Genomic DNA, 23008 nt, shown 5'->3' with positions numbered 1-23008 from the left:
TAGAGACCAGATGTGGCCCCCGATAGCTCTCTTATCTGGCCCTCGGGACTCTTCCCAGGCCAAACCTCTTCAAAGCCCACTGCCCCTTCCTTCAAGTGCTTTCTCCTGGCTGGACCACATCCTTGATGGTGCCTCTTGCTTCTCCAAATGTGGGATTCCCAGCGAGAGACGCATACTGCCTCTGGCAGTGGAGGAAAACCATAGCCATCAGGGCTGGCAGCCATTGGTATTCCTCTTCTAAAGCCATTCCTCTTCTAAAGCCATCCATTCGGTAGCCTTCGCTGCCTCCTTTGGGAGCGGCGGGTGCCTAACTCTGCAATGAAGCCTGTAGGCTTGTGTAGTTGCTTTGGGATTTGGGGTTTGCTCTGCGCACGAGCGACGTTTCTCCCCGCGCTCCGTCTGAGCTAAGGCCGGCGTTTTCCTCCGCAGGTGCGCGAGGCCTTGCGGAACGTCCCCGGCAAGTACGAGGAGTTCCTGCACATCATCTACGAATTTGAGAGCAACGCCCAGAAGCAGACGGCCGTCGACCTCTACGCAGGGCTGCGGAACCTGCTAAGGGAGTGGCCGCAGTTGCTCACTGACTTTGCTGCTTTCCTCCTGCCTGAGCAGGCCCTGGAGTGCGGGCTGGTATGTAGATGTGCTGGGGCAGCTGGGGGTCGGGAGTTCAAGGATGGCTCACTCGGTGCTGCTGCCTTGAATCAGCAACCCCACCTTACGACTCGACCTTTAAAGCCCTAAACAGCCTCAGCCCTGTATATCTGAAGGAGCGTTTCCCTCCCATTGTTCAACCCGGACACTGAGGGCCAGCTCTGAGGGCCTTCTGGCGGTTCCCTCACTGCGAGAAGTGAAGTTACAGGAAACCAGGCAGAGGGCCTTCTTGGTAGTGGCACCCTCCCTGTGGAACACCCTCCCATCAGATGTCAAGAATCCTCTATTCCCTGATCCTCTATTCCCTTTCCCCCTTTTCTATGAAGAAACACTTTCTGGGACCCCACATTTAAATTCTTCCCCAGTCTCCTTGGTGGCCTTAGTAGGACCTAGTAGGACCAACTTGGCCAGTTAGCCCTGGTGATCATTTGATGTCTACTGACTGGGGTTTGTTTGTCCCCCCCCCTTCCCCCATGACCCCTGAATTTTTGAATTTTATTGATATTGATGCTGCATTTTATTTTGTATTTTATGCTGTTTTATGCTGTTTTTAAGTCGTATTTTAATCAATTTTTATATTTGCTGTTAGCTGCCCTGAGCCCAGTTTTTAAACTGGGAAGGGCGAGGTATAAATAATTTTTTATTTATTATTATTAAGGAGATAAATAACTATACAGCTTTTAGAAGACATCTAAACAATGGTGGGACTTCAGGTGGTAGATCTGTGAAGTGGGCCTCCACACTTAGGGAGTTCCTATCAAAGGCAGTATTGTATATGAATCAACAATACATTCTTCCAACTATATCAAAGGGAAAGCAGCAAATAAAAAAAAAAGTTTCAAACTTCCTGTATATGGAAGGTTTTAATGTTTGATGTTTTATTATGCTTTTGTTGGAAGCTGCTTGGAGTGGCTGGGACAACCCAGTCACGTGGGCGGGGTACAAATAATAAAATTATTACTACTGCAAAGTTACTGGGGCCGTAAGTGGTCTTTAAAAAGGTGTGTGATTGCCCTTCGCATGCCACCCCAGCCTCACTTGGGAGCTGCTTCTCCCTGATGCCATCTCACATGACCAAGGGCTGCACTGAAGGGGGCAGATTCTGTGTCCTGTTATAAATTAGTTTTTGTATGTGAGGTTATGATGTCTAGCTTATTGGGGGACAGGGGCAACACTGGGCACCTGCTGATCACTTGGAAATCTTACTTCCCCACCTCTCTGGCTTCTGACATTCCCCTCCACCCCCAGTATTTGCCCACAAAACTAGAAGTACAATGTATATTTTCAGCCATAGGGACTAGAAACTTTGCTTGTTAACAAAAGCTGAGATGCTGAAGGCTCTGACTTCTTCTGAGCAAGCAGACCGGGGCATCTGTTGCTTGCACTGTTGTCTGGGTTCGAGCGAGAGGGCAGGTAAGCAAGCAGGTGGCAATTCTGAAGAGGAGGGGCAGGACCAGTGGGCTCTTTGCTGGGGTGAGGGGCATCAGCAGGTACCTGATTCTGCTGGCATCAGCTCTCCTCTCTGTGTGGTACAGCTTCACTGATCTGCACCTGGGTTTGTTGTCTGTTGCTTGCCACCTGCTGGCCAGGTAGGGAATTTCACTTTTGGAGCTCCTCCCCCCCAAAAAAGAACCCAGGTGGTGATTGGACAGTGACAGTGATGTCAGGATGGCACATTGAATATCATTTCTCTTCCTTGGGCAGTTTGAGGAGCAACAAGCTTTTGAGAAGAGCAGGAAGTTCCTTAGGCAACTGGAGATCTGCTTTGCGGAAAACCCTTCCCACCACCAGAAGATCATCAAAGTGCTGCAGGGTTGTGCAGAGTGCCTGCCCCAGGAGATCATCGAGGTAAGCAGACCTACGGGGGCTCATGGGAAATATGCTTGTCCTCACTGTGTCCTGTCCCCTCAACAAATTCTGGCTGTGGTGCAGGCTTTTTCTTGTGGCTGAAATACAACATTGTTGCAGATTTTGGTGTCCTGGCTTGTATGTAACATGGATATACAGGTAACTCTCCTCTTAAGCTTAATTTACTTATGTGATTGCAGCTTTGCGGGGCTGGGGGGAGAAAATGAATAAATGGAGAGCTGAGGAAGCCCATTCTCCATTCATTTATTCCCCTCCACCCTTGCAAAGCTGCAAGGCTTTGCAAAGCTGCAAAGGCTTACCTAGCTTTGGGAAGGTGACACAGGGGCTCTGGCAGGGTCCTAGAGCACTCCTGCTTCCTCCTCAAAGCTGGGCAAGCAGTCCTCCACCTCACAGGGTGGCTGGTTCCAGGGATCCCTAGCTTTACAAGTTTTTTCATATGCGCATAGACCCCCAGAACCGAACCCTCGCGTGGGGCAAGTTACCCGTATTAACCCACTGGCATATATTTCACTTTGGAAACTCTCCTCAGCGAGTCCTGAAGGAATTGTGTAGGATTCTCACAACCCCAGGACTGACTTAGTGGGAAGCAGAGCTCAAGGCATCAGCTCTGCTGCGAGAGGAGAGCTCTACTGGGCCTCCTTTCCCCGCAACTGTTGGCTGGGGGTAGCCAGTCCATTAGACATTCTAAACTGGAGTAATAGGTAGCAGGCCTCATTTCATCATATTCGCTGGAGGCCCATCTCCACCAATCTCCTCTTGCCCCTGAACCGTGCTAGCTAGTTAACCGCGAAGGAAAAACCTACCGTATTTTTCGCTCTGTAAGACGCACATGTCCATAAGATGCACCTAGTTTTTAGAGGAGGAAGACAAGAAAGCAATGCAAAGCCTCTTGAGCGAAGAGGCAGGAGCACTCCCGCTGCGCTCAAGAGGCTTTGCGTGGCTATCCCTGAAGCCAGAAGAGGGATAGAAGAGGTTTCTGGGATAGCTGCGCAGCGTCTTCAGGGCAGCTGAATTAAGGCTCCCCGCTGCCCTGAAGAGGCTGCGCACAGCTAAGCCAGAAGCTAGAACAGCTAGAGGGAGTGCTGCACAGTGATCCCTTTCGCTGTTCTGGCTTCTGGGATAGCTGCGCAGCCTGCATTCGCTCCATAAGACGCACACACATTTCCCCTTACTTTTTAGGAGGGAAAAAGTATGTCTTATAGAGCGAAAAATATGGTACATTGAAATTCGTGCCTTGGTTGGATGTTGATTTTCCTCTGCCCTCCTTTTCCCTTTTCCGTCTTTTTTTTTTTTTTTTTTGTATTGTAAGCCTGCAGGTATGGGCTGCCTTGTTTCAATTGTGTGTAAGCTGTTCTGGGAGCCCTTTAGGCTGAAGAGTGGGGTACAAATGCTCTAAACCAATAAATAAGAAGGGATTGAAGAAAAAAGACATTGGACAAATGCTGCAAATGTTCCACACAGGGGTGGGCAAACAGAGTTTGGCCAGTAAGCTGGATCCTAAGCTTCCCCCCACCCTGGTGGGCCATTTTGATATGGGGGGAGGCACCTATAATTCAGGTACCAATCACCCCTCTCCTTATTTTGCTTACTTGGAATGTCTCTGTGCAGCTGAAGACCCAGATGTGGCAGCTGCTGAAGGGGCACGACCACCTTCAGGATGAGTTCTCAGTCTTCTTCGACCACCTGCGCCCGTCGGCCAACCGCCTGGGAGATTTTGAGGAAATCAACTGGACGGAAGAGAAAGAGTATGAGGTGGAGTTATCCCTTGATCTTCCTGGGCAGGTTGGGAGAGGGGGCACCTGCTTTTCGCACGGCTTTCCAGCATGGTGTAGTGGTTAAGAGCAGTGGACTTGTAATCTGGTGAACCGGGTTTGATTCCCCGCTCCTCTACATGCAGCTGCTGGGTGACCTTGGGCTAGTCACACTTCTCTCGGCCTCACTCACCTCACAGAGTCTTTGTTGTGGGAGAGGAAGGGAAAGGAGAATGTTGGCCGCTTTGAGACTCCTTCGGGTAGTGATAAAGCGGGATATCAAATCCAAACTCCTCTTCTTCTTCTTTCCGGAGTTGCGGGGAGAAGCGGCTCTGAGCTCCGATAGCAATGGTGAGGGGTGTGGAATTTTAAGCTTCAGGGATTCCCTGCATCCCAACCACGCTACCTGACAATGGCTCCTGTGCTTCTTTTCCTAGTTCGATGGATTTGAAGAGGTGTCCTTACCAGATGTGGAGGAGGAGGAGGACCCCCCCAAAATCCACGCGACTGCAAAAAATAAGAGGAGGAAGGAACTTGGGGGGCAGAATATTGACAAGGTGAGGCTGGGGAAGCCCTTGGCGCAAAGCATTGCTTTTGAGAGCTCCTTCTCCCTGCTGCCTGTCCTACTGAGGGTTGCTCCTCTTCTCTTGTGTGTGATTTCAGGAGTCTGAGTGGGCCGAGGGGGCCAAGGAGTGCTGCTGCTCCTGCCATGAGGGGAGCGGCGACCTCAGGCTGAAGAGGAGCAAGCGAAGGACCTGCAGCCACTGCAGCAGCAGCAGCAGCAACAAGGTCAGTCCACAGCAATGGCAGAGGGAGCGTGAGACTCCGGGGCTTCAGCTCAGCGCACTGGGCCATAGATCAGTGGTAGAGCTTCACATGCAAAAGGTGCCATGTGCAGTCCATCGTCTCCAGGTAGATTCCCATCGGAAACCCTGCAGAGCCCCTGCCAGTCAGTGTGGACAATACTGAGCTTGATGGACCAATGGCCTGATTCAGCTCTCTTGGTTCCTATGTGTGTGAGTTCATCTGTGTGTCTCTTCTTTATGAGAAAAGGCTTCAAGTGCTGATTCCGTTGAGCTTAAACAACAACAACAACAACTCTGTATCGGGACATTTTTGATGTCTAATGTTTTACATTTTTTTATGTGCTGTAAGCTACCCAGAGTGGCTGGGGAAACCCAGCCAGATGGGTGGGGTATTAATAATAATAATAATAATAATAATAATAATAATAATAATAATAATTACTACTACTACTTTATTTAACTGAATTTGCAACCCCTTAGCTGCAAATAAAACCTCCAAGAGAATTACGAAGATAAAAAGTGCACTGATATTGTCAGTGAAAATAAAGGTCAAACACTAGCTTGTAAAAAAGCAAAGTGAACAAAACCAGCGGTTACATTCCAGAATAAATTGCACGTCAACTTTAGGCATCCGGGTTGCCTAAGCAGAAAGGATTTTAGGAGGTGCCGAAAAGAATACAGGGAAGGTACCAGCCTAATGTCAACAGGCAGAGTTCCAGAGTGAAGACTGGATCCTTACAGATGCGTAATGAAGTTTTCTGGATGGAAGTGGTTGAGGGGGCATCTGTGGGTTAAGCCAACCCTCCAGATAAGCTGGTCTCAAACTGTTAAAAGCTCTGTATACTAATGGTAACATCTCAAACCCAGCCTGAGAATCTCCATTTGGACCTTGTAATCATATTGTTGCTGCCATTTTGCCATTTCAGCTGCCTGCATGTAGTTCTGGATGATGAAGGGTTAAGGTTGCTGCCTTAGGCATGGAGTTCATCTACATTTATTTATTTTATCCCACCTTTCCTCTGAGGAATTCAAGGTGGTATTCAAGGTGGCTCTCTTCCTCCCCATTTTATCAACAACCCTGTGAAGTAGGTTAGGCTTAGAGACTGTGACTGGCCCATGGACACCCAGTGAGTTTCATGACTGAGCGGCGATTTGAACCCTGGGTCTCTGGGGTCCTGGCCAAACACTCTATGGAGTCTCGTGGCTTTTTAGGGTTGGGTGGCGAAGGGAAGCATACAAGTTTCATGAGTTTGGAGCAGGAGGTGTTCTGAGATGCTCTTGGACTTCCCTTGGTCCACAGGCAGGAGATGGCAAGGCCTACAGGAACAAAGATCCCCAGGAGCTCACCGACAGCCTCGTCCAGCGCGAACTGAGCCCTCGCCCCGAAGGGAAGGAGCCTGCGGACGAGAGTCTGGAGCAGAGAGAGGACGGGGAGCCTCCCCAGAGCAGGATGAGGACAGGCGCCAGGAGAGCAGACTCCACAGCAGGAGGTATGTTGGGAGTGAAAGCGCTGGGAAGCACGGACCCATGAACTTTCCCATGCAGCCCTGGGATCTTGTGCCAAGTGAGCTCCTAACTGGAGGGAGGGGATCCTGGCAGGGGAGGCAGGGGCTGTGTAAGATTTCATACTTTGTCCCTTCTGAGGACAAGGTCCAAATTCTGCTCTGTGCTTTAGAAACGTTTTCAGAAGCCACCAAGGCTGACTGTTAAACCTGGTATGTCACACTAGAAATGGCACCTTTTAAATATGAAACAGATTTGTGGCTGTATATTAATGCTTCGTGAAGTAGAGCCTTTTTGATGAAGAGGGTTTTAGTCTGCAGTGTTATCTCCCACAATAAGCCTCGTTAGTCTTTTACAGCACCACAAGACTCCTTCAGGAGTGTCTGGAAGGAGGGCTTGGGGTGGCTATAAACCGAGGCTGAATCCAGTTAAAGATGGAGATTCCATGGCCATTAAAAGAAACGTTTTTATTTTGTTAAGATTGCATTGTTTTTTGCCACGCTTGGGCCCCTTTAGAGTGGGAGCGCGAGAGAAATTTACGAAATGAGTTTGAAGGGGGAGCTGAGGGGCCTGTGTGCAGTTGCTTCCTAGGGGCCGTGATGAAGAAGCACCCTCCTCCTCCTCTTAATGGCACATGGCGCTAGGAGCAGTTTGCTAGCTGTGGCTATTTTCACGCAGGCTGGAAGGCGCATTGGCACCTAATGCTAGTTTTTATGCTTAGCGTATCTCAGCAGTGCCATTTGCATAACCTTGTGCTGTATTTCATTTCCACGGCTTTCAATAATGTTTTGCAATGAGCAAGCGAGTGCGAACAATCCTTTCCCTGTTGTTTTTCTTCTTTCCCAGCTTCTCGCGTGGAAGGAAAACTGCCTTTGCCCAAGGAGACCCCTACAGAAGGGGGTGCGCTGCCGGGACCTCCCTGCCTCCCCAAAGCCAGCGATCCTGCCAAGCTGCTCCCTCCTAGTACTGCTGCCTCTTCCACGCTGCAGGTGCAGAGGGGCGCCCCACCGAAACCCCACCGACCCAAAAGTGGCTCTTGCCATATAGGAGGCGAGAGTGACGCAGGACTCTGCACGAGGAGCGGGGAAGCTTCTTCAGGCGTTTCAGGGGGTGAGACTCTTGCAGGAGCAGCGGGTGGTGCAGCTAGCCCAGGTGTCAACCCTCCTCTAGCCAAGAGTTGGCCACAAAAGCCTGCCGTTCAGTCCAGCCCCTCGCGGGGGACAGCTTCTGCTGCTCCTCGAGTGTGTCTCAAGGACAAGGAATTGGACAGGTTGACATCGTCTCTGGATACAAAGCCCAAAGGAAGGGACCTTTGCGGGTCACACTCCAAGGACCTCACGCCGCCGAAAGCAGGAGCGGCAAACTGTGGCTCTCTGACTCCAGCGGTGGCCTCTGGAGTTTGCAGCCCTCCGGCTATGGAGAAGAAAGGAAATGCCATGGAGAGACTGTGTGCTAGTGACCGCTCGGAGCTGCCAGTTGCAGGTGGTGGGGAGCGGGCCGCCTCGCTGCGGGGAGATGACCTGCACCAAAGGGCAGTTGAAGCGACTGTGTGCGCTAAGAACATCAAGGTCAGCTCCACCGGGGAAAAGGTTGTCTTGTGGACCAGGTACTTTTTTTGCTTCCTTGTTCAAAAGCCAGTAGTAGGGGAGAAGCGGGGTGGGTGCGCGTATAAGTGGTTCTGCTTCGTCCCCAGAGGTATAAGGCGTTCCCTGACCCCAACACTTTGATGCACTGAAGAAAGGCCCAGTCCTACATCAGGATGTACAGATAAGATTGAAAAAGCAGTGTGGGGTGTGAAACAGGTAGGCTGTGAGAAAATAGCAGTAATCGGTGGGATGTTGCAAAACAAGGAAGCCTGATAGTGCCTTTGCCAACATGCCCCTATTGCTCCGTTTCTGATAGGAAGCTGCCTTATACTGATTCAGACCATTGGGTCCATGCAGCTCACACTGACTGGCAGCGGCTCCCTCCAGGGTTTCAGGCAAGGAGTATTTACCATCCCTGCCTGTAGGCCGTTTCACTGAGTTTAAAGCTGTTCCCCTGTGGATGGTGTGCTTCTCTTAAAGGCTAACAATGAGGACTTTCTTAAACACAAGCCTCCACACAAGCCTTGTGGGATTCATGAAGTCTGGTCCAAGGAGCAGCCCACTCCAGTTCCCTTTTTCCAGTGTCAGGTGTTTCTCTTTCAGAGAGGCTGACCGGGTCATTCTGACCACCTGCCAGGAGCGAGGAGCTCACCCAGACACATTCAGTGCCATCTCGCAGCAGCTGTGCAACAAAACGGCAGAGGAGGTGAGTCCTGGGGGAGACAAATCTCTCGGAAGTGTTGAGTTCTTCTGTAAAGCTTAGGAATCCCTGAGTCCATAGATACGGCTGGTGACACTTTACCCATGCAGTTAGGATTGCATGTATTTCCAATTTCACAAAATAAATAGGAGCCATGGCAAGCTGCTCTGCAAATTGTGTGCTGTGGTCCTTTAAAAATCTGCACTGAGTGACAGGATGAAATGCAGTTTACAGATAAGGACACTTTCAAAGAAGAAAGTTTAACTGAGCAGGGAGAGCCCTGTGTTTCAATATTAGCCAGACAGTTGGCAATAATCAGAGATCCCTCTAAGCCCATGGCCAATTGTTGGGGGCACATTATCCTGTATTTGAATACAGTGGTACCTCAGGTTACAAACACTTCAGGTTACAGACTCCACTAACCTGGTAGTACCTCGGGTTAAGAACTTTACCTGAGAACAGAAATCACGCGGCGGCGTGAGGCCCCATTAGCTAAAGTGGTGCTTCAGGTTAAGAACAGTTTCAGGTTAAGAACGGACCTCCGGAACGAATTAAGTTCTTAACCAGAGGTACCACTGTACAGGGTTTATTCTACGAGCCAGGAAATACAGATTTCTTGTTCGGTGGTGGATTTAGGGTAGAAGTTAGGTGTGCCATTGCTTATCTTTCCTACCTTCATCTAAAAAAATTGAAATAGTATCAGTTGTCAGAGTAGATTAGCTTTGGAGGCAATTTGCTTGTCTCTCCTTCTCTCCCTCCATTACAACCCTGTTCTGCTCTCAGGTCGCCCATCGGTTCAGGGAACTGATGACTTTATTTCACACGGCTTGTGATGTCAGCTCAGAGGATGAAGAAGATGGAATGAGCACCAGCAACACTGACCAGCTTTCTGACAAAGACCCAGTCCTCTCTGAGGAAGAGCAGGAGGAGCAAGGCTTTTGAAAGCGTGAGCCAGTACTACTGAAGAGGAATGGAGATGGCTGGGTAATCTTGTTTGCATTTGACTCCAGAGAACTCCATCTGACCCCCACCTCCCGCATCAAACGTGAAGTCACCTCGAAAGATTCCCCCTTCCATAGAAAAGGGGGGTCTGCTGTGTGATGGAAGTCATGTAGGCTGCACTCCTTCTTGGATAATGGCTGGTGTAAATATTTTAAATAGTAGGAAAAATATGTACATTCTCTCTTTGTGCTGCTTCTGAGTGAATATTTATTGTGGCAGTTGTATTTTAAGGAATAAAAAGTAATTCCTGTTGTAGAAGATGAAGCGCACATTCTTACCTCTGCGCCCAGAATCTGTCAGGTTACTGCAGGCCTGAAGGTCAGGCAGATGACTTTTTTTGAAAATACCTTGAGCTTAACAGCCGTAGTAGCACAAGACATGATGCATAATGGAGGAGACTGTATTAGGGGATTTATTGTTTTTATAAATGTGTGCAAGGGCTAGTAGATGTTTTCCTGTTCAAAGGCACTGCAGAAAATACGCACACACTCAGTCCGTCTCATCCTCCGAATCTGCTGCTGAGCCCCCGCTCTCTTTGTAACAGTGAGACAGTGTCCTCAGCTGCTCCAGAGCTTCCTCAAAGTCATCCATTTCAACTCCTACCGAGAAAAAGCTTGCCCACCGCCGGACGTCAACTTGGCGCAGCTCTTCGTAGAAACTGCCAAGGGTTTTACGCAGGATAGCCAAGGACTGGAGGGCTCCGAAGACAGGGATACTTTCAACAGCTGTGTAGGAGAGAATGAAAGGATTTGAGAAAACCTATTCTGACTGCAGCAGTGCCAGAGCACCTTTGTGTCTACTGCCCCCGTAGCCTTGTTAACCGTAGCATAACCCATCTTCCAAATGAGGCTGGTGCCCCCCCCAACTCTTGCCTTGTGCTAGTGCAAAAGGGAGGAAGAGATAATACCAGCAAGCCTTGCTTCACTGGGACAATGCTGGCCTATTGAGAAAAAATGTTTCTGCAACACAGTGGTGGGAAAGTGACGGAAAAACATTAAACGGGAAGTACTTGGCTAGTCACTGAATTAGCTTCTTGCCAAACTTGCTGCACAGATGATCTATGCAAGCCCTTCCCAGCCTCATGCCCTCCAGACTAACCCCAAAAGGTGAGGGGGAGCTGTCGTCCAACACATGGAGGGCCACACTCATGTCCTATGCACATTCCCCAACCAATCAGGGATCAATCACACATTAAAAGCACAGGGGTATAAAGAAGGGTTGAGTAACTTGTCGGGCTCCATCAGCCCCAGGCAGTAGGGCAAATGGTCAAGGATGAGGGGAGCTGCAGTTCAGCAACAGGAAGGCCACAGGCTCCTGAGCCATGAGCTATGCCAACTGGCAGTGATGGGCCATGGTCCCTTTTTAAACTGGAACTGCTGGGAATTGAAAGTAGGAGCCGCTGTCTGTAAAACTTCTACTGAACTGGGAGGAGAGGACAAATACTTAGGCCCCTACCCATCATCCCAGAACTTCCACAGTGCAACCCTAACCCAGTTTATGTAGAAGCAAGTCTCTAGAGTACAGTGGAGCTGACTTCTGCAGTAAGTGGGGTCAGGAGTGCAGGCACAGTAAAAGTGCCAAGATAGTTTCAAGTGGGTTTCTAACACGTTACCTCGCAGAACTCCACATTCCCACTTTTCCTTACCCCTCACCACAAAAGTTACAATGGGCCAAACACAAACCTGAGACTTCACATTCTCACCCGAGTGAGCACCTGCTTCTTACCTGCTGAAGCGCTTGAAGGTTTCTCCAAGAGGAACCCATGCTTGTTGAGGAGAGGAGAGAAGAACGGGGGGTAGGGAGCCAGCAGCTTGCAAGGGTCTCGAAGTAAGTGTGATGTGCTGTTCCGCAAGCACAAAACAAGCATTAGGGACAGAAGCCTGGTCACCACCTTTCCTACACCCCCCACCTTTCCTGTTTTACTAACCTCAAGGTTCTGGGGGAGACGGTGTACAAGTAGCGGGCCAGCACCTCCTGTCCAGTCTCACACATGTGGAGGACAGACTTCGGCTCAGTGCCTGGAGGGGAATTGCTACAAGAGACGCAAAATGGGGAATGGGTCAAGGCCGCAGGGATGTGTATGTGTGTTTGTACTAAAGTCATCTGCATAGCTCTGCCTTCAGAAAAAGTGAGAGGAATAACCCACTCTAGGCCACCATTGAAGGAAGAACCCCCCCCCCAAAACCTCTTACCTGACTTGGTGCTCCTTGCTGATTCCTCTCAGCACAACAGACTGAGCGAAGCAGTGGCTCTCTCTTTGCTCGCCACATGAAGACAGTGGGCTCCAGGGCATGGCAGGCTGCTGGTTGCACAGAGCATCGGGAAGGGACTGCTCCTGTGCCACAGGAAATGGTACAGCTGCTACCGCAGCTGCTACCTGGAGGAGGAGGCATACAATGATCACCAGCAGATGTAGGACTAGAAGGGACTGACTTCTCCAAAGCCCTGACATGTTACCCCAAAGTGCTGTGTACCAGAACAAGTAAAAATGCTGGAAGCAACCAAGGTGCGCCACAAGAGTGGGACTCCAGCAAGTGGGCCAGATGATGCTTGGAAGGGAAAGAAAAATCCAACTTGGAGAAAATTGTGAGTTTTAAAAGCCATTAAGCTTTTCTGCACACAGAGCAAAACAAGAAATAAACTGGTTTCACTGCTTTCAGTGCACTGACTGGCCAAAATTGGGGCCTAATTATGAAGCAAAACTATGATCTGGCAGATTTCCCCAAAAGGAAGTTCTGATGGGGGTGAAATTTCATCCCTGCCGGTATCTGATGGCCCACAGGGAGGATTCTCTTCCCAAATATGTCACTATTAATGCATTTAAACTCCTATTTTAAAAGACTTTGGATGCAGAAGGTGCCAGGTTTCATCCCTGGCGTCTCCAGGTAGGGCTGGAGAAAGACTCCCTGCCTGAAACCCTGGAGAGCTGCTGCCAGTCAGGGTTGACAACACTGAGTGAGCCAGAAAGTCCAATAGTCCAAATTGGTATAAGCTATAACAGCTAATCCAGACAAACTAGTGCTGGAACGTTTAAGGCACTTAGTAACTGAGTGCACACTCCTGGTCCTGATGGAAGCTGTTCTCATTTTACATTAGAAATCCTGCAACTTCCAACCATGCTTTTGAGTGATTGAAGGGTTGGCTAGGGAAATGGCAGGAGTTCAAAGAGAATCATGTAGTACCTTCCGCCCAGAGAAATTCAGGGCCTCAGCAAGATGTGACATGGAGATGGCTGACGTCTGGAGCCGGTAGGGAACAGTGACCGTGTCCAGGGCTGTGGCGAGGATGGCACTCGTGTGATAGTCCAGTGCTGCCTGCAGAGGGTTATAAAATCAAGGTACAGTCATATCAAGGAATATCTCCTCCCCAAAGTTCAGATTTCTGCTCCCAACAGATGCTATTTGAGTCTAGTGAACTCTGCATTGCAGGAAGACAATTCTGGTGGCTGAAATTCCAGTTTGATACTAAGGAAAAGAACTTATGAGGATCCTTAGAAGCAGGACCAGGGAAACGAGGGAAGGTGATACAGGATGCACAAACTTCACACACAGCTCAAAGGAGTTCTTATTCCTCCATCCTCCGTGTGTGTGCGCAGGCATACCCAGGTGTCCACCTGCAGGAATACTGACCTCATAGTGCACGTATGGGAGTGTGATGGGGGGCGCTGGTCTGAGCCCCAGGCTTCCGTATAGTGACAAGGGGCAGAAGAGCGAACTGTGGCTGGAAAGACGGACCATCGCCAAGACTGTGTTCATAAGCCTGTAAAAATTCCTTTGTGGAATCTGCAAGGTGGTAGAAAAGCAGTCACACCAGAAGGGTAGTGTTGCACAAAAACTCTCCGTGCGTACTTGGTGCAAGTGGGAACAGTGAGTCTGTCTTTATGCAATTTCTTTGTGTGTGTGTGTGTGTGTGTGTGTGTGTGTGTGTGTGTGAATTGACATTGAGATTATTTATTTTCAACAGGACAAATTACAGAATGTGGGACAGGCAGTCCAACAAAACAGTTTGGGAGGTGCAGGATATGGAAGGGAGAAACAGTTTGCAACTGGGGATTGGGAAGTGAGACAAAGAGAGCCCATTCTAATGAAAGTTTGCTCTGGTCCAAGTGCAGGTATTTCCAGACTATGTGCTAACTTCATACGCTTAGCGCTTCTAAAGGATTTGTTTCAGAATTCATCAAATGGGGTTGCATCCAATGTCATTCAGAATACACCCATTGAAATTAATGGGCATTACTAAGTTAGGGCCATTAGTTTCAATAGGTCTACTCTGAGAACAAATTAGTAGGCTATAACCCAGTGAATTAGGAAATAGGAGTCCTAAGGCTACCACTTATGCATCTCTCTCTCCTGCCTTTAAATATCTAATAAGTAGGTCTTTGAGTAACTAATTAACTTTTACCTAAATATCTTATTAATGAACTGACTACACAATCTTGAAGAAGAGCTAATAGATTAATCTAAGATCTTTCTAGACATCAACTAATTAAGAATTCTGCTTGTTGTCAAAACTAAGTTACTTAATTATCATTTCCTTTCATCCTGTTTCTGATGTTTTAACTAAGTTCTTCAATAAATATTTTTGAACTGTTTTCCCACTAGATGCATTGATGTGTTTACTGAATCACATGAAAAGGAAAATCAAATCTATATATTGGTCTTGGGGTATTGTACTTTATAACAATGGCTAGAATCTTCTATGCTAGACCATGGAAAAATGCCCATAAGCCAAGCTAAAAGTGATTTGATCAGGAAACTTTGGGAGCAATTCAGTATAATAAAGCTAAGAGCATTACTGAAAGTTAAGAAGAGAAACATGAAGACTGAATAAATGGACTTTAGTACAGTATCCCAATATGTTAAGCGGGAATGAGGGATATCAGGAAGAGGGATAGTTTATATGATTTTATAGAGTTTTACTGTGAGAGGAATATAATATTAACTAGCTAATAAATGCTTAGGATGATCCCATGAATGTATTTAATCATATTTATTATATTCTGTTATAAACAATTATATTCAATCAGGTCTCATTATATTTAGTCAGGTGTAAGTATATGTCCAGCTACATTTATCTTCCCATCTTAAGCCCAGCCCTCCATCCTCTACACAACACTCGTTTTTAGTGAGAAGATCTATGAACTGCTTTCATTCCTAACCAATAACATTTTTCAGGAGGGGAGGGAAGAGCAAAGAGTTTGCATAGAGGGGGGCATACTTACGGCTCCGTTAAGCACTGGCGTCAGCCCCCATGTCAGGACTCCCTTCCCTGCATACTCATCCTGAAGCAGCTCTGTGACCTTTGCCCCAACCCCCGAAAATCCATTGTGCAGGTCACAGAGAACCTGGAATCCCTGTGAAAGGAGGGAAGTGTGCAGATACGTTGGGATCAGCAGCCGGAATTGGGGTGACCTGACAACTCAAGAGTTGGTGCCTGCACACTGCTGCAAGCCCAAGCTGTGCCACATATAATCTCAGCTGCTTCGCAGCCTTCCCCATGCTGAAGGGACAAATGCCACAGGAGCCTGGGTGCTGCTGAGATTCGGCATGTTAAACCTGGGTGGTGCCACATCCTGGCCAAGACACAGACACAGCTTGCCTAAGAATTACGCAGTGCTATTGAAATGGGCTGCTCCATTGCTTTTCCAGTGAGCTTGCCTCATCCCAGGGGTGGAAGGCAGGCTGGTGAGCTGGAGCACGAGACAAAGAGAGTAGACAAAGGGAACTCTGCTCCTAACTGACCAGCACTCCTCAGTGCTGAATAGCAGGATGCACCAAAGGTTTCTGGAACAGCCTCTCATCTAAGCACCAGATGTTTCAGCCTGCAGGCCTCTCCCTGGCTGGTGTGATGGGGGTGGGAAAGGGAGAGAAGGGGATGAGCAGTGATGTCATGGCCGAGGGCCTGAGCAGCTTCTTCAGGAGGATCTGCTCCCCACCGCCCGGCTCAAGTTCCAAGCTGAAGGAGGTAACTGTTATTTGCCCAATATCTAAAATGCAATAACCACCTGCAAAACCCTGGAAACTGGGCCACTGTGCAGCCTCTATGGCACAGCTGTGGAAACCATGACATTCCAAATGCTGGACTCCAACTCCCATCAGCCCCCAGCCAGCAAGGGATGATAGGAGTTGTAGTCCAGCAACAGAAGGCCATAGATTATCCACCCCTGCTCTGGGACTAGACATCAGGGCCTGCTTTACTGCTGTTTCTCAAGCGAGCTGGACCTCACCCCATGGCATCACCCACCCTTGTGGGCAGAACAAAAGACTATACCAAATGCTCACCTGCAGGTAGTCACACTCTTCCACATAGAAGTGGAGCCTGTCTTCGAGCTCCTCAAGGTATGTGCCCTCTTGTAGCAGCTTCTCCCCTTGTCCAAAAGTCTCCAGCCGGCTGGAATCCCTGAAAGAAAAGTGGCAGCATCGTTCCAAAGGCACCTTCCAGAACAGGGTAGACAATATTCTAGCCAGCATCTTCTGGCCCGCCCAGGGAAAAGGTAGCCCAGAATGCTGAGAAACATTCCTTACCCATCGTGATTGTACTGGTAGATGGTTACTATGCTACGAGGGTGCAGGTGTGTGCGGAGGAAATCCGACCAGAAGCATGTCCTGCTCTCTGAGCAAGGCATCTTTGAAGTTTCATCCTGCCTCTCACGGAGCGGAGGTCTGTCTGGAAGCAGAATGGTTATCACCACCATCTATTAATTTATATACTGCTTATGTGCCAAAATGGCTTCAGAACACAGGCATTGGCTGGGTGGAAATGGCTCTATCAATTTATCAGCCTGCTCACCAGTGGCAAGTGCTTCTCTGTTATCGGGTGAGCACACCAGCACTTCCAGAAGAAATTCTGCCCACGGGGGAGAAAACTCCTCTCTTTTCTCCAACCACCAACATAGAGAAAAGGAACCACAATTTATTTCACTTACTATTCAGGCTTTTGTAGGCGGTGATAGCCGTCTAGGTGTGACTTACTGCAGCAGCACAGCAAAAGTGATTAACACCTCTTCATAACCTATGTTTTCTGCAATTGCCAGAGGCACTCAGGGCAACCACAAATAATGGATTTGGCTAGCAAATGAAGCCAAAACTTGGAATACCTTGTGAACGGATCAGAAGCCTTCCTTAAAATACCCTTTGAAAACATATCTGCCCATTCTACCCCTGCAGGAAGCCATGCATGCAGAGCACACACACATCTTTACCACCAGGAAGGGTCCTTGGAGCAAAACTGCCATTGGGTGGTCTGTTATCCTGAAAAGAGAGAGAGACATTCTGATCTGAGGCTGTGATTTAGCCATAATGGAATCAAGAGATCCATATAGCTGCTGGTAACTCAGGAGAAGCGAACCTGTAGACCTCCAGATGCTGGTGGGCAGCTTACAAACCTGAAGCTTACTATACAGCCCTCATAGCTAACAGCTGTCATTAGACTTCTCTGGGAATTGGTCTAACTCTTTTAAAACCATATAAGCTAGGGGCTATTTCTCCAGCTGCCCTTGGCATTTAACAGACAGTGGAAAGACGGGTGTTAGCAACTAATTCCAAGAAGGATTGCCAGCAACACAGGAATTTCCACCAAAGCAAAAGCTCCAGGCTTAACAACGCTGGTTCAAGGGCAGAAAAGAAACGGGGAAGCTCCAGGGGTAGAGGATATCTTACCTCCAGCCTGTTGAGGTCTGGCAGGAAAGGGTTCGCAGGGGATGGATCTTCTTGGTGCGTCGTCAGATTTCCCTTCCTGAAAAATTGAGCCTTTTAACCACATGGTTCTGCACAAATTGCAGCAGAGGCTGAAGGGGTGTATGTGGAGTGCAGAATACTGCCCTCCCTTGCTGCCTTTAAAACACACAGGATCTAGAGTGCCACACCACTGCTGCCCCAAATCTAGCAAGTGTAATTAGGCATATTAAAACTTCCAAGACTTGGTGTCTGAGTTTCCTAGCTTTCTTCTTCCGTTCCCACCACGTTTTTCTTTTCTGTCACAGCATCTAGTCATTATGCATGTGGGCAGGGAGAATGAGTTTTTTTTATCTGTCTATGGTGCTTAGTAAAGTTTTGGTTCTTTATACATGAATAACAATATTTTCTGTTAATTTTAACTTGTTGAATAATGTTTCCCTCACAGAAACATTGGGTTTGTTAGTTTTCCTTTCCCATCAATATTGTAGAAAATGTCTTCATGTTCATGAAGTGTTGGGGAACAGAATAACATGTTTTTATGAAGTGTTGTGAAAAGAATAACATGCCCAGCCTGACATCTCCTAGCCTCCAGAATTGTAGCAGTAACCTGTCTACAACCATAGGGACTTGAAACATTTTTTAAAAGTTGAAATCAGAAACATCAGGAGTCCATTTGGTATACTAGACTATACTCACCTCTGTTCATCAATAATGCATTGACAGCTGTGTTATTAGGTTTTCCCTACAATCATTAGTAAGCCATCCTATAGATCTGATTATGCTGTGCACAGGGTAGTTGTTTATACGTGTTTTTTTCCAGGGGTGGGGAGGAACTCACCATGTCAAAGGGGTATTTGTTTTTGCATCTGCATACAGGCATCCCTCCTGCTTCAAAGAACTCAGGCTCCCTGCAGAGAAACAGAAAGCGCTGTCGCTGTGAAAGCTGCTTGTCAAGATAGTAACCATGAACACCAAATATCCCAGATCAGAAGAGAGGCCACAGGAACTGAAGCATTTCCTTTTACTTTATGCCAGGGGAGCTCTAAGGGCCAACACTCAGCCTACATAATACACACCATACATAATACACACCATGGTACACACCATACATTTAAAGCAATGGCTTTCCAACAAATAATCCTGGGAACTGTAGTTTCCCCCAGTACTACAATTCTCAGCACCCTTACCAAACTAGTTCCCAGAGTGATTTGGCAGGGGGAGTAATGTGCTTTGAGTGTATGGTATGTTACGCAGTCTACGAAGGAAATTAGCTAGAACAGCAGGTCAAGACAAGGTACTCTCTCTTGCAAAACTGGCAAGTCCCAGGGAGATTAGAAAACTTATACAGTGGGGACAGGTGTATAATTGCATTGTGTTTCCAGTACACCACTTAGAGATGACTGTGAAGTGGTATACACACACTATTTAAATATATAAATAAAGCCAGCCAGCCTGACCAGTCACTAAACTTGTTGCTCCTGTGGCTATCTATCGGAACCTAGCCTACCTCACAGGGTTGTTACAAGGATAAAAGGGGTGGGTACTGTATACATTGCCCCCTGGTCTCCTTGCAGGAAGGGTGGGATAAAATAAATAAATACCAGCAATAACAACAGCAACAAGTAGATAGAAACTGCAATTGCCACTCGCTGTCTGCTTTCACCAAATGGGCTAGGCCGCTTCTCCTTGCTTACAGAAACCATTGGTTGTACCTGCCTTGTGAGGGACAGTCACAGGACCATCTGCTCTGGGAGCAAATGTCAGCAAGATCTTGGCTCCAACACGAGTGACAATCAGCTGGCAGATTTCGGCTAGACGCTCAGAGGCCAAGGTCCCACCCTGAAAGGTTGGTAGTGTCTGGCATTTCCAGGAAGGCTGGGCTGCCAGGATATTTCTCATAGGACTGCCAAGGCCTGTAGCTATGTGGCTCACTTCCACCCGAGCTGATTACGATAAGTAACCTGGAATGTCTTAAGAATTTGTGCCTGAGCTCATTTCCTTTTTCTTCTTCCCTCCCCATCCATTTTTTCTTCTTATGTGTCATGTCATTTATCTGTTGTAACCCCAAGGGCAGGACTATATTCTTTTATTGATTTGTAAGCCACTTCACCAGAAGAGCAGGGTCTAAATGCTTTGAATAAAAACAAATGTACGTACATTGAAGGAATGTGGCCTGTCTGTGTTTTCCTGCTTCCAACATGTCACTTCCATGATGCAGAAAATGACATGAAGAAGAGGAGGGTTTGGGCTAAACTCTCCCAGAAACCATATTCTGCACTTCTTTCTAACACCCACCTTTGAGGTCCATGAGGATGAGGCGGGGTGTGTATGTCTCTCGCCCCTGGAGAGTTCTTCCCGCTCGGAAGAGGACGTCATGGCAAATCCCTTCATCTGATTGTGTAGTTGCAGGATCCAAGCAGAACGAAGCTTCCTGGGAAGGGGGAACAAAATAATTTTTAAAATACATGAGAAAAGAGTTCTAAACCAGCAAGTACTCTATGGAGATCCCTTTGGCATATTTATTCCACTTATTTTGTAAGAGATGCTTCGAACTGGTGAAAGTAGAGGTTTAAGTCTCAGGTGGGGAGCCTGTGGCCCTCCAGATATTGTTGGACATCATTATTTGGGGCTTTTAATTTAGAGCAAAGGTAAGAGGAGACATGTGTACAATTCTGCATGACACAGAGAAAGTGGTTAGAGAAAAGCTTTCCTCCCTCTCTCCAAAATGCTTGGGGACAGCATGCTTGGGGACAGGTGATTTTAACCTGTTTTAGCATTTTAATTTTCTTATAGTTTAACAGTAGGGTTGTGGGTTTTTTCTTGATTTTTATCGTTTTATCACTCGGAGGTGGCTTTTCTTTTTCTTTTTTTTACGGTCAAGCGGTGTATAAATTTTGTGAAGTAAACAAATATTTTTTCCCCTCACAGCAACCGCCCTCGGAGAAGCTGCGTAAACACGCTCGCCACGCCCCTTCCCCGGCCGCGCGCGCACAGCCTGCCCAATCACAGGCTTCCTCCTCTGACATTACCTGAAGCCCCCACCAGTGGGCTCCGACGCTCCCCGCGTAGTGGCCCAACTGGAGCGTCACCACCTCGCGGGCCCCCGACATCCCCCAACTGCCAATGGGAGCGGAGGGGGGAGGGGGCGGAGGACACGCAGAGCGGCCGTTAGGGAGCAGCGGCGGGCGGATGGGAAAGTGCGCACGCGCCGGAGCAAGCCGCGAGGCGGTTTACAAGTCGGCGACGGCACCGCAGACGTTGCGCGCGTCTCCGCGGGGAACCCCACCCCTTCCGCTCTCCTATTGGCTAAGGCGGGCCACCCAATTGCCTGGCGGCTGGCGGTCGGCGCGCGAGCGAGAAGGGTTCGTTGCGCCGCCTTGTCTCCCTCCCGCATTGGCTTGGAGAACTAGGAAAGGGGCGGAGCTGCATCGGGAGAGCCGCTCTAGGCATGCCTTCGCCTCCGCAGCACCAGAGGCGGTAGGAATGAAGAAATGGGACAGACAAGACTTCCGGCGAAAATTTGAAAGCCGCCATATTGGCCACGGTTTTCTATGGAGGCTGGGTGACGCCGCTCTACCGCTTAGCTGGCATCTCTATGCTCCTGTAATAGTTGACGGGGAACCAATTTGGAGACAGCGCCGCATAGATGCATTTTAACACTGGAGGTGCCCAGAGGCGCAAATGGTTACAGCAGGATGGAAGGAATAAGAAAATATTTTAAAAACTCTGATCCTAACGGAGCCTGCCACCCGCTGATCTCAATGACTGAGCTATTCCTCCATCTCTTTAGCTAATTTGCAGCTTGCAAATGAAAAGATATGGCACAAAAGGAAAACAAGTAGAGGAGGGAAGAGGAAAACATACAAAATGCAGGGATAAATTATTTTTATTTAGATGATTTACATACCACTATTTGCATAAGCCACACAGCCAGACTGAAAGGAAACAATTCACAGAGAAGATCCAAATATGAGTACTTTCAGCAGAGGCAATGGAGCAGCTTCTCATCCAGCTGCTGCAGCCTCATGGAATGGCAGCTAAAATATGACTGTTGCAACAAGGGAGGGAGCTTGTCTCTCAGCAAAGCAGATGGCATGGTCCAGCTTACCATCCTACCCTCTGTAGTAGCTGGTTGGAAAGACACTGTAATAATGAGAACACTGGCCAACAGCCAGTCTCCATTTTTACAGTACACCCCAAAAAACCCAGTGATGCCCCTCTTATTTTTTCTGTCTCTACAATTTTACAAAGTTAGGGCAAAATGTGATAATTTAAACACCTGGAAATTGCTTTTTTTTTTTCTCTTTTGAGTCTGAGACCAGAAGACCTCCTATTAGAAAGCAACAGAAATCCAGGATTTTTGGAAGCTGTGATTGGACAGCAAGGCTATCAGAGTCCATGCTCTTCCTAGCTCAGGTTGAAAAACAATGTGAAGTTATGTTTTTAAAAAATAGTCTGAATCTCTTACCGCCATCCTTTGTCTTGTGGGCCTGTGGCTGAGTGAGGTTCTTATGAGAACCCTCAATGTAGCATACACAGTGGATAGTGCAGGTAAAAGATGGCAAGGTTGGCTTGGATTTCCTGACCAAAAACCCTTCTAAAACACCCCACATGTTGCAGCAAAGTTGAGTCCAGGGCTGTATACACACCATATATTTAAAGCACATGCCCCATTGCTGGGGCCCTGGCAACTGCTGTTTACCCCTCATAGAGCTGGTTTCCTTTTGGGGGTGGGGAATGCTTACACAGCTTGGTTAAATGTCCTAGACACCCTCCCACCTCAATTTCAGCACTCAATTATATGCTGACTTAACACGCAAGGCGGCCACGCTTCTAAAAGTTTTTTTAATACAGTGGTACCTCGGGTTACATACGCTTCAGGTTACATACGCTTCAGGTTACAGGCTTCGCTAACCCAGAAATAGTGCTTCAGGTTAAGAACTTTGCTTCAGGATGAGAGCAGAAATCGTGCTTCGGCAGCGCAGCAGCAGCAGCAGGAGGCCCCATTAGCTAAAGTAGTGCTTCAGGTTAAGAACAGTTTCAGGTTAAGTACGGACCTCCGGAACGAATTAAGTACTTAACCCGAGGTACCACTGTAAATGGATTTTACACAAAACAAGGTCTGAGTTAAGAAGAGCATGGTCTCCCATATTTGGTGCTCTGGGTTTCTGTGTTGCCCCATCAAACTTAATGCTACAATCCTGAACTGATCCACCTTTCCATCTTATGAGCAGCTTCATTCCAAATGAGAGAGAAACCCATCTCTGCTTAACCAAACTTTCACTCTAACTACCATCATCCTTGACCATTTGCCATGTTAGCTGAGGCTGATGGGAGCTGAAGTCCAAGAACCATGAGAGGACCACAGGTTCCCTAACCCCTGTCATATCGCTGCAGCAAGAAATACCCCCTCCCCCTTTCCTAACCCTATACACGAGTACACAGAGAGAGCATGCTAAAACAAAAG

At 48.1% G+C, this 23008-nt stretch overlaps 2 protein-coding genes across 2 annotated transcripts in view; one reads left to right on the top strand and one right to left on the bottom strand.

Moving 5' to 3' along the window:
- GON4L (gon-4 like) overlaps nucleotides 1-10123 on the top strand; it is a 42321-nt gene extending 32198 nt beyond the window's left edge. Inside the window, exons 24-32 of the mRNA XM_083590930.1 lie at nucleotides 430-627; nucleotides 2353-2496; nucleotides 4126-4269; nucleotides 4706-4825; nucleotides 4932-5057; nucleotides 6375-6564; nucleotides 7424-8183; nucleotides 8767-8869; nucleotides 9647-10123. Of these exons, the coding sequence (XP_083447056.1) occupies nucleotides 430-627; nucleotides 2353-2496; nucleotides 4126-4269; nucleotides 4706-4825; nucleotides 4932-5057; nucleotides 6375-6564; nucleotides 7424-8183; nucleotides 8767-8869; nucleotides 9647-9805 (1944 nt within the window). The 3' untranslated portion in view covers nucleotides 9806-10123. The remainder of the gene's footprint in view (nucleotides 1-429; nucleotides 628-2352; nucleotides 2497-4125; nucleotides 4270-4705; nucleotides 4826-4931; nucleotides 5058-6374; nucleotides 6565-7423; nucleotides 8184-8766; nucleotides 8870-9646) is intronic.
- Nucleotides 10124-10261: 138 nt separating this feature from the next.
- On the bottom strand, nucleotides 10262-21034 carry MSTO1 (misato mitochondrial distribution and morphology regulator 1). Its single transcript, XM_083591238.1, has 14 exons — nucleotides 20571-21034; nucleotides 19837-19972; nucleotides 18380-18449; nucleotides 17524-17599; nucleotides 17067-17115; nucleotides 16390-16531; nucleotides 16147-16264; nucleotides 15087-15218; nucleotides 13495-13647; nucleotides 13048-13179; nucleotides 12058-12242; nucleotides 11793-11897; nucleotides 11591-11706; nucleotides 10262-10590 (listed from the first exon to the last, which is right to left on the bottom strand). Exons 1-14 carry the CDS (start codon nucleotides 20649-20651, stop codon nucleotides 10355-10357), a joined length of 1731 nt encoding a protein of 576 aa, XP_083447364.1. The 5' UTR covers nucleotides 20652-21034; the 3' UTR covers nucleotides 10262-10354.
- Between the last annotated feature and the right edge of the window lie 1974 nt (nucleotides 21035-23008).

This window comes from Podarcis filfolensis (assembly GCF_964270895.1).
Source record: "Podarcis filfolensis genome assembly, chromosome: 16".
Taxonomy (NCBI): Eukaryota; Metazoa; Chordata; class Lepidosauria; order Squamata; family Lacertidae; genus Podarcis; species Podarcis filfolensis.
The sequence above is the reverse complement of the archived record's forward strand: the minus strand, read 5'-3'. Positions and strand labels throughout refer to the sequence as shown.

Excerpts from the sequence above, each read along its gene's own strand:
- MSTO1 (XM_083591238.1), bottom strand. The coding sequence starts at position 20,651 with ATGTCGGGGGCCCGCGAGGTGGTGACGCTCCAGTTGGGCCACTACGCG. Across the intron at positions 18,450-19,836 it reads CATCCTCATGGACCTCAAAG|GGAGCCTGAGTTCTTTGAAG; the intron begins GTGGGTGTTAGA and ends GTTTCTCTGCAG. Across the intron at positions 13,180-13,494 it reads TCCCATACGTGCACTATGAG|GCAGCACTGGACTATCACAC; the intron begins GTCAGTATTCCT and ends AACCCTCTGCAG.